Here is a 10,154-nt window from a genome sequence, read left to right as displayed (position 1 = left end):
AAAATTTGTTTCAATTGCAAAAAAAATAAAAAAAATAAAAAATGCTGGAAAACCAAAAACCTCCAAACCGAAAACATTTTCCTCAAAAAGGTAGAAAATGGGTTGTGCCAAGTAAACCGATTCCAGGAAAATTTGGCCAATTAGAATGCAAAAAAGGTGGAAAATGAAATTTAATTTCCTAATTCCATGGAAAATTTGTTGTATCGAACCCTAATAGTAAAAGTGTAAAACACAAGTGAATAATAGAGCAAGAACACAAACACATAGAATACACTATATAAACATGTTTGACCGTGCTTATAAGTTAAAGTAAGTCAAGACTTTTAGGAAAACCATCGCATTTCAACAAAATAACTTAGAAGTTTGATTTTCTGCGAGCTTGCAAAATCTTTCTCAAGGAATTTCAGTGCACGACAAGAGCCAAATGGACTGGCAACAAATATTGCAAAAACGGCAATGTTTGAAAACAATCTCATTGTTGAAAAACTATAGTTCCCTACGTTAAATATAACATGAAAGCTTATAAACCCCTATTTGACTGCTGCGATTGCGTAAGCAACCTCAGTTTCTCGTAAGCATCGGAACACGCACGAGCATAGCCTGATAAGGCTCGGAAAAGCTCGGGAAGCCGGCTTTTGAGACTTACGAGTGACTTTTCCCTCACTTGAATACAGTGTTTCTGGTGATCTTCGCATTCATCTTCCCATCTCCTTTTCAAGCTCTCAACCACAAACTGTTTTTCGGCTACTGGATCCTTGACATTCGTTTCTATGCCATTCTCAGGGTCAGTCTCCTCATGTGGAGTTCTGCGCTGCATGTATTTCTGATGCCACTCATCGAATGCCTGTTTTTTACGTAGGTACTCCTTTCTGGTTTCTTCGTACTTTTCCTTGAACTTCATTTCTTCCTCCCGGTGATCAATAATTGTCTTTATCACAGCAGCAAAGGAGGCAATTGCGCTTTTGGCAACTTCATCGGGAAGCTTTTCAAGGTGATCGTGCCAAGAATGAAGAAGCTGTTGGATAGGGGGCGCCTGAACTCTCGGAGGGGATGAGCTTTTGTCTTTTAAGCTGCTCCCAATCGGTATGAGATTTAGCTTCAACCATCTGTTAAGAGCATGGATGTATTGTCTTTGATTATTCACTAGCTTTTCGAATTGTGAATGCCATTGTTGGACGACGTTCCAAAGCTGTGTCGTACACTCTTGATGATGTTTGCTCGTTTCAATGAGAATCCCAGAGACGTTGAGGGATTTGAGATCCATCACAATTCTTAGCTGGATTTCATGATGCATGCACATGGATTCCCACATCGTCGCCATCCTTCAAGTTCATTAACAAATTACTTGAAAATAAGAAAGAGAACAACCAGTTCAAAAACCATATGGCTATAAAATACATGGGGAAAAATGCTGGCCTATTAGTCATTAGTGGCAAAAATCGATATAACTCGTAGAAGGCATGTTTAAGTGGTTAAAGAACTAGAGCATCACAAAAATTCAGAGAAGCGAACTAACTACAGGACTCTGCATAAATGATTTCAATGAACGTCCCCGTGTACTGATTTTAACAAACCTCGTTATGAGGGTGTAAATTTTACATTAAACTGATATGAGTTCAGCTGAAAACTGGTTCAACTTCAAACCGAACATAAAGAACTGCAAAAGAACCCAATTTTAGAAGTCAAAATATGAAGGGTCCTTTTTGATTCTGAACATGAGTACATAACCACTAATCCCACAGAGCGCAGACAGTAGGCACCAGTAGGTTTTCATGTATAATCCGATTTTAAAACCAAGCGCATGAAAGTGGACCATTTTATGCCAAAACAGCAAACTAATAATCTGGATTGCCAATTATGGATCGAATCTCTGGGTTTCTTGTTCAGTTTCTCAATAGAATTATGGAAGTGGTGCTGGATGAAAAACATTACGGAATGAAATGGAACGAGTTGAGTTATAAGGAGAATCAAAGCTTAAAATGTCAAACCGAATTGACACTTACACATAGTAAGTAGCATCAAATAACCAATTCAACGCCGTTGTAAATGGCATCTTAAATATCCTGCAAAAATGGCAAAAAAATAGAGCAAAAGAATAGAAAATTACCCATGAACAAGAGCCACAAGTTTTGGATACAGCTGCTTGTCGCGTATATCATTCACTTCCGACACCGTTGTATCCAATGATTGCATGTCAACAATATACCGTGTATGCAAATGGCTAACAGCAGCTTTTGCCTTCTCCAATTGTTCAGAACTAGCACCGCGTTTTCTCAACTTGTTCAGCACAGAAACTTTGCGCTGATATTCAACCTTCATAACCTCACCAGTCTATGAGCACAATGCAAACACATGCCAAGAAAAATCATAAGAGTACAATAAACAGTATGGGATATCAAGATATATAGATACAAAAATGCCTAGTGGTCTGCCACAAGATCCAAAAAGAACCAACGACGAGAAAACTCCAGTTTTGCACTAATCAGCTGGAGAGTTAAATAAAAGACACAAGGGAGTTTTCATTTCTAAAGGTAGCACAACTGTTCATTTTTATCCAATTCTCTAACACAAGAAAGGAGAATGAATCAAAACCATAAAGCAAATTGCCTCGTAATTAATTACAAAAGAATAAATCTATTTAAAATGGCCAAAGTTAGAATGAGAAAATGAGAAATAGCCACCTCCTAAATTGCCACCTACTCCCCTTCTTTCTTTAGTTAAAATGTCATAATCCCCAAAAAAGTCATGGATTCTGCTTCTTCTGTCATATAGTGGGTGAAGGTAGAGAATCCACTGCCTTTCCTTGCTTTCATTGCCCAAAGACTCTTGTGCTTATGTGTTGGTTTACTACATTTGTTTTACTAAAGAAAGTTTTTGCTTGTTGAGGTATTGGATGGTTATTATATTTGAAACTTTCATATATTTAGAAAAACTCGACCATTGGGTAGCACTGATCGAGTTAAGGTGCCTTTTACAAGGTCAAATATCAGAAACGGATGAAGGCCATTTGGCCTGTAACTAAAGCCTTTTAAACCAAAAATTGAGAGAAGGCTGTTTTTCATTTTAACCATTAAAATAAGGCCAATTTGAAAATTTACCCACTACTAAATTCAAAAAAGAACATGAATAAATTGCAAATGAAGTGCAAATAACTAAAAGAAAAGGATGCAATGCACCTTCACTTCTTCATATAGTTTTTTCTCCCACGCTAGCAATTTATCCAAAATTGTGGCATGTGTCTCATATTCTTCAGCCTCGAAGTTATCTGTGGATCCATCACCGTTAGGTACACCTCTAAAAGAGTTGTTCCATGTAATAACTTGCATGACTCTTGCTGCATGGTCAATGCGGCCTGAAAATAAATGGTATTATCAATCAATTTGTTAGATGGCTGACAGCTGATCTATCAGATTGTTACAGTTTTTCACATTAATTTGTAACATAGAGATATGGCAAAAATATTAACAGTTGTATGGAAACTGAAATCTTCTATGAGACGAAAACTGGTGAAATCATGAGATCTACAGCAACAGGCGGGTTTTTTAGTATGGGGTCAGCTGCCTCCCCACATAATTTCAAATCCTTTATAAAAAATATTGAAATTTTGGATCTTTTGGTGCTTGTTTGCCTTTTTCACGGAAATTGTCAATTAAAGGGATAAAATGATAAAATTTGTTTCAATTGCAAAAAAAATAAAAAAAATAAAAAATGCTGGAAAACCAAAAACCTCCAAACCGAAAACATTTTCCTCAAAAAGGTAGAAAATGGGTTGTGCCAAGTAAACCGATTCCAGGAAAATTTGGCCAATTAGAATGCAAAAAAGGTGGAAAATGAAATTTAATTTCCTAATTCCATGGAAAATTTGTTGTATCGAACCCTAATAGTAAAAGTGTAAAACACAAGTGAATAATAGAGCAAGAACACAAACACATAGAATACACTATATAAACATGTTTGACCGTGCTTATAAGTTAAAGTAAGTCAAGACTTTTAGGAAAACCATCGCATTTCAACAAAATAACTTAGAAGTTTGATTTTCTGCGAGCTTGCAAAATCTTTCTCAAGGAATTTCAGTGCACGACAAGAGCCAAATGGACTGGCAACAAATATTGCAAAAACGGCAATGTTTGAAAACAATCTCATTGTTGAAAAACTATAGTTCCCTACGTTAAATATAACATGAAAGCTTATAAACCCCTATTTGACTGCTGCGATTGCGTAAGCAACCTCAGTTTCTCGTAAGCATCGGAACACGCACGAGCATAGCCTGATAAGGCTCGGAAAAGCTCGGGAAGCCGGCTTTTGAGACTTACGAGTGACTTTTCCCTCACTTGAATACAGTGTTTCTGGTGATCTTCGCATTCATCTTCCCATCTCCTTTTCAAGCTCTCAACCACAAACTGTTTTTCGGCTACTGGATCCTTGACATTCGTTTCTATGCCATTCTCAGGGTCAGTCTCCTCATGTGGAGTTCTGCGCTGCATGTATTTCTGATGCCACTCATCGAATGCCTGTTTTTTACGTAGGTACTCCTTTCTGGTTTCTTCGTACTTTTCCTTGAACTTCATTTCTTCCTCCCGGTGATCAATAATTGTCTTTATCACAGCAGCAAAGGAGGCAATTGCGCTTTTGGCAACTTCATCGGGAAGCTTTTCAAGGTGATCGTGCCAAGAATGAAGAAGCTGTTGGATAGGGGGCGCCTGAACTCTCGGAGGGGATGAGCTTTTGTCTTTTAAGCTGCTCCCAATCGGTATGAGATTTAGCTTCAACCATCTGTTAAGAGCATGGATGTATTGTCTTTGATTATTCACTAGCTTTTCGAATTGTGAATGCCATTGTTGGACGACGTTCCAAAGCTGTGTCGTACACTCTTGATGATGTTTGCTCGTTTCAATGAGAATCCCAGAGACGTTGAGGGATTTGAGATCCATCACAATTCTTAGCTGGATTTCATGATGCATGCACATGGATTCCCACATCGTCGCCATCCTTCAAGTTCATTAACAAATTACTTGAAAATAAGAAAGAGAACAACCAGTTCAAAAACCATATGGCTATAAAATACATGGGGAAAAATGCTGGCCTATTAGTCATTAGTGGCAAAAATCGATATAACTCGTAGGAGGCATGTTTAAGTGGTTAAAGAACTAGAGCATCACAAAAATTCAGAGAAGCGAACTAACTACAAGACTCTGCATAAATGATTTCAATGAACGTCCCCGTGTACTGATTTTAACAAACCTCGTTATGAGGGTGTAAATTTTACATTAAACTGATATGAGTTCAGCTGAAAACTGGTTCAACTTCAAACCGAACATAAAGAACTGCAAAAGAACCCAATTTTAGAAGTCAAAATATGAAGGGTCCTTTTTGATTCTGAACATGAGTACATGGACTCTGCATAAATGATTTCAATGAACGTCCCCGTGTACTGATTTTAACAAACCTCGTTATGAGGGTGTAAATTTTACATTAAACTGATATGAGTTCAGCTGAAAACTGGTTCAACTTCAAACCGAACATAAAGAACTGCAAAAGAACCCAATTTTAGAAGTCAAAATATGAAGGGTCCTTTTTGATTCTGAACATGAGTACATAACCACTAATCCCACAGAGCGCAGACAGTAGGCACCAGTAGGTTTTCATGTATAATCCGATTTTAAAACCAAGCGCATGAAAGTGGACCATTTTATGCCAAAACAGCAAACTAATAATCTGGATTGCCAATTATGGATCGAATCTCTGGGTTTCTTGTTCAGTTTCTCAATAGAATTATGGAAGTGGTGCTGGATGAAAAACATTACGGAATGAAATGGAACGAGTTGAGTTATAAGGAGAATCAAAGCTTAAAATGTCAAACCGAATTGACACTTACACATAGTAAGTAGCATCAAATAACCAATTCAACGCCGTTGTAAATGGCATCTTAAATATCCTGCAAAAATGGCAAAAAAATAGAGCAAAAGAATAGAAAATTACCCATGAACAAGAGCCACAAGTTTTGGATACAGCTGCTTGTCGCGTATATCATTCACTTCCGACACCGTTGTATCCAATGATTGCATGTCAACAATATACCGTGTATGCAAATGGCTAACAGCAGCTTTTGCCTTCTCCAATTGTTCAGAACTAGCACCGCGTTTTCTCAACTTGTTCAGCACAGAAACTTTGCGCTGATATTCAACCTTCATAACCTCACCAGTCTATGAGCACAATGCAAACACATGCCAAGAAAAATCATAAGAGTACAATAAACAGTATGGGATATCAAGATATATAGATACAAAAATGCCTAGTGGTCTGCCACAAGATCCAAAAAGAACCAACGACGAGAAAACTCCAGTTTTGCACTAATCAGCTGGAGAGTTAAATAAAAGACACAAGGGAGTTTTCATTTCTAAAGGTAGCACAACTGTTCATTTTTATCCAATTCTCTAACACAAGAAAGGAGAATGAATCAAAACCATAAAGCAAATTGCCTCGTAATTAATTACAAAAGAATAAATCTATTTAAAATGGCCAAAGTTAGAATGAGAAAATGAGAAATAGCCACCTCCTAAATTGCCACCTACTCCCCTTCTTTCTTTAGTTAAAATGTCATAATCCCCAAAAAAGTCATGGATTCTGCTTCTTCTGTCATATAGTGGGTGAAGGTAGAGAATCCACTGCCTTTCCTTGCTTTCATTGCCCAAAGACTCTTGTGCTTATGTGTTGGTTTACTACATTTGTTTTACTAAAGAAAGTTTTTGCTTGTTGAGGTATTGGATGGTTATTATATTTGAAACTTTCATATATTTAGAAAAACTCGACCATTGGGTAGCACTGATCGAGTTAAGGTGCCTTTTACAAGGTCAAATATCAGAAACGGATGAAGGCCATTTGGCCTGTAACTAAAGCCTTTTAAACCAAAAATTGAGAGAAGGCTGTTTTTCATTTTAACCATTAAAATAAGGCCAATTTGAAAATTTACCCACTACTAAATTCAAAAAAGAACATGAATAAATTGCAAATGAAGTGCAAATAACTAAAAGAAAAGGATGCAATGCACCTTCACTTCTTCATATAGTTTTTTCTCCCACGCTAGCAATTTATCCAAAATTGTGGCATGTGTCTCATATTCTTCAGCCTTGAAGTTATCTGTGGATCCATCACCGTTAGGTACACCTCTAAAAGAGTTGTTCCATGTAATAACTTGCATGACTCTTGCTGCATGGTCAATGCGGCCTGAAAATAAATGGTATTATCAATCAATTTGTTAGATGGCTGACAGCTGATCTATCAGATTGTTACAGTTTTTCACATTAATTTGTAACATAGAGATATGGCAAAAATATTAACAGTTGTATGGAAACTGAAATCTTCTATGAGACGAAAACTGGTGAAATCATGAGATCTACAGCAACAGGCGGGTTTTTTAGTATGGGGTCAGCTGCCTCCCCACATAATTTCAAATCCTTTAAATTTTATTTTAAAATCCTTATAGTTATCAATTCTGACTCCACAATTAAAATTTTGTACTTCAAGATTCTGGCCCCCACGATTTTAGTTATAGAAATTTGCTCTCACAAATATACAATCCTAACTCTGCCCCTGCTAACAGAAATCAAGAAACCAACTAAATCTAATTTTCCCAACAAATTTGAGGTAGGTTAATGACTCTTTTTTCACCACTCTATAGGCATTGCTGCATTTGAAGATCCAAAACAACTAGATCTTTAGTAACTACATAAAAAGACCTTCACATTTACACATTTTTGAAATATTGTTGGTGTCAAAAGAGATTAAAGATTTTCAAACAATTTGGATTTTTTAATAAAGTTAAAAACTATAAACAAAATGTCCATGCCAAGAAACTTAATAGGTTAACCTTAAGTGACCAGTTGCAAATAAGGGGCTGAAATTACAAACAGATATTCATGCAGAGAAATGAAAAATAATGCACCATGCAAGTCTCTTTTAAGAATCATAACCATAATGTAAAGCATGCCAGATTACAGATCTTAAGTTATACAAATGCACAAGTTGTGTCCTTTGATTAAACCTGGATGCTGGTACTAAATGTGATCCCAACATCAAAAAAGTATATCGTCCAAGCGTAACATAGATCGAAGCATAAAAACGACACGATTAAAAGATGCATACTATAAGAACAAATCAATCATGTAGATATTTTCAAATTGTAAAATGATTTGATCACCTCGATTATCTGCAAAGTTGTAATGGTAATGCATCCTGTTGGCCTCCAGCATCTTTGAAACCTTTTTTGCATCCTCAGAAGCCTTAAGGAAAAGATCATCAATCTGACTCAAAATTTTCAAAAAATCCACACCATTTTTATTTCCCTCCACCTTCCTTTGGCCGATTCCTTCACTCATTCCCAGTGGTGCGGTGTTTGAATGCATAAACTGCACACTCACTGGCATTTCCTCTGGCGTCTTGAACTCCTCAATCTCCTGGAGTTCTACCTGCTTCTCCTTCTCAGGGGTCTTAAACTCCGCATTTCCTCCCACGTTGTTAAAATTCTCAATCTCCTCGGACCCTGCCTGCTTCTCCGGGGAATTAACCTCCGCATTCCCTCCATCATTGTTTAGATTCCCATCTCCACCCATGTAACCCGCTCCTTCATCCTCAACATCTCTCAATGAGGACTGAGGCATATTGTCTGCAAAAAAGAAATCCCATCCCATACCTCTAATCTCCGGTGGCGTCTGCTGATTTGGGGTCTGAACCGTGGTTTTCGGGCCCACCTCCTCAACCTCTTTTTGCCTCTTAAGAAAATTTCCTTCCTCCCCCTCCTCTTCTTCACCATAAACATCACTCTCATCAACGCCAATGACCTTCAATTTCTCTGTTTTTGACAACCCCGCTGGCATGGTAACTGCCCGCTTAAGGGGCGGGGTAGGGGAAAAACTCGGTAGGGGTGGCGGCGGGAGAGGGAAGCTTGGATCCACCATGGGATGCGGCGGAGGTTGTGGAGCCGGTGGCAGTGCCTGCTTCGACCCAGATGGGCCACCGTTTAACACAGCCGCAGGAGGCACCTCGCCTACGGCATAATCGCTCAAGGCGGCGCCAGTGTTCTTGAGGGACACTGAGTACCCAGCATAAGCTGAGGCAAAAGCATTCCTCACTGAAACAACCTCTTTCATTAAATTTCTCATGTCTTTACATCTCGAAACTGACTCTTCATTGTCCACTTTCGATTGTGCACAACCCATTTTTCCCTTTTAACTTAGAATTGTTCTCGCATACAAATTACATAAACACACATTCATGCACATAAACATAGATACACAAAAAATGCATCAGATTTGAAAAGAACAAAACTACAAATAATCACGTGTACACCAGCATCATGTTGTAAATGTGTAAAACGTCTAGCAAGCTATCACCTTTATGAGATGGTGATATATAAGATAAGATTCAAAAAGATGCTTAATTTGATACTGAAAAAGGAGACAATAAATCATGACTGCTGAGAAGGAAAGGAGAAACAGACAAATTTATGCAGATAGGAGAGCACTACTTAACAGCGAAGAAAGAGAGCGCGCATAGAGTTGTGCGTGCAATTGCGGTTTTCCAAACATGAAGTATAACGGTCGCAATTTTGAGGTAAACGATGTCGTTTGGATTTTGGTGTTTGTTATTTTGAAGATATTTGAAAAAAGAAAGATATTGAATTCCATAAATATCAAATTATTGGGGTACAATTTATTTAAAAAGTCTTATGCATTTAAATTAATTAAGTTCTACAAATAGGGTTCTGGCAGCAAATAAATTTTGATTTGAATAATAAGATCGACTAACCAATATAAAGCGGATATTCGTTGAAGGAATGTATGATAGTAAGTGGATGAAAAGGGAATTTTAGGAAATAATTTTTATGACATTCGTTTTTCCATTGTTACGATATTTTCAATTCAAAATTTCTTGAGTTTATGACATTCAATTACTTAAAATATGTAAATACATAGTGGTCATTAAATTATAAAATTTCATTTGATTTCAGATTAATCAATAAATTCAAATTAATTCAAGTTGGTCATGCCATCAATATTAGGTAATTTTACTAGTAAAAAGGTGATACACAAATCTAGTTATTTTTCATTTCAACATTCATTTTATAGCATGTTTATATGCGATTTTTCTTTAGTCGT

General features: G+C 37.2%; 2 protein-coding genes across 2 annotated transcripts; both read right to left on the bottom strand.

Annotated features, from left to right (window-relative positions):
• Positions 1-340: 340 nt before the first annotated feature.
• Positions 341-3,348, bottom strand: LOC111374855 (nitrate regulatory gene2 protein-like). The gene is made up of 3 exons (XM_022997602.1): positions 3,177-3,348; positions 2,108-2,331; positions 341-1,322 (listed from the first exon to the last, which is right to left on the bottom strand). Exons 1-3 carry the CDS (start codon positions 3,324-3,326, stop codon positions 521-523), a joined length of 1,176 nt encoding a protein of 391 aa, XP_022853370.1. The 5' UTR covers positions 3,327-3,348; the 3' UTR covers positions 341-520.
• Positions 3,349-4,007: 659 nt separating this feature from the next.
• On the bottom strand, positions 4,008-9,495 carry LOC111374854 (nitrate regulatory gene2 protein-like). The gene is made up of 4 exons (XM_022997601.1): positions 8,198-9,495; positions 7,049-7,224; positions 5,980-6,203; positions 4,008-4,989 (listed from the first exon to the last, which is right to left on the bottom strand). Exons 1-4 carry the CDS (start codon positions 9,213-9,215, stop codon positions 4,188-4,190), a joined length of 2,220 nt encoding a protein of 739 aa, XP_022853369.1. The 5' UTR covers positions 9,216-9,495; the 3' UTR covers positions 4,008-4,187.
• Between the last annotated feature and the right edge of the window lie 659 nt (positions 9,496-10,154).

Source organism: Olea europaea, unplaced genomic scaffold (genome assembly GCF_002742605.1).
Source record: "Olea europaea var. sylvestris unplaced genomic scaffold, O_europaea_v1 scaffold1301, whole genome shotgun sequence".
Classification (NCBI taxonomy): domain Eukaryota; kingdom Viridiplantae; phylum Streptophyta; class Magnoliopsida; order Lamiales; family Oleaceae; genus Olea; species Olea europaea.
Note: the sequence above shows the minus strand (reverse complement) of the source record. Positions and strands in the feature narration are given on the sequence as shown.

Bases quoted from the DNA above. Each gene is read 5' to 3' on its own strand.
- LOC111374855 (XM_022997602.1), bottom strand. From the start codon at position 3,326: ATGCAAGTTATTACATGGAACAACTCTTTTAGAGGTGTACCTAACGGT. The intron at 2,332-3,176 runs GTGCATTGCATC...TTGTGCTCATAG, and splicing joins AACTATATGAAGAAGTGAAG to ACTGGTGAGGTTATGAAGGT. The intron at 1,323-2,107 runs GTAATTTTCTAT...ATGAACTTGAAG, and splicing joins CTTGTGGCTCTTGTTCATGG to GATGGCGACGATGTGGGAAT.
- LOC111374854 (XM_022997601.1), bottom strand. From the start codon at position 9,215: ATGGGTTGTGCACAATCGAAAGTGGACAATGAAGAGTCAGTTTCGAGA. The intron at 6,204-7,048 runs GTGCATTGCATC...TTGTGCTCATAG, and splicing joins AACTATATGAAGAAGTGAAG to ACTGGTGAGGTTATGAAGGT. The intron at 4,990-5,979 runs GTAATTTTCTAT...ATGAACTTGAAG, and splicing joins CTTGTGGCTCTTGTTCATGG to GATGGCGACGATGTGGGAAT.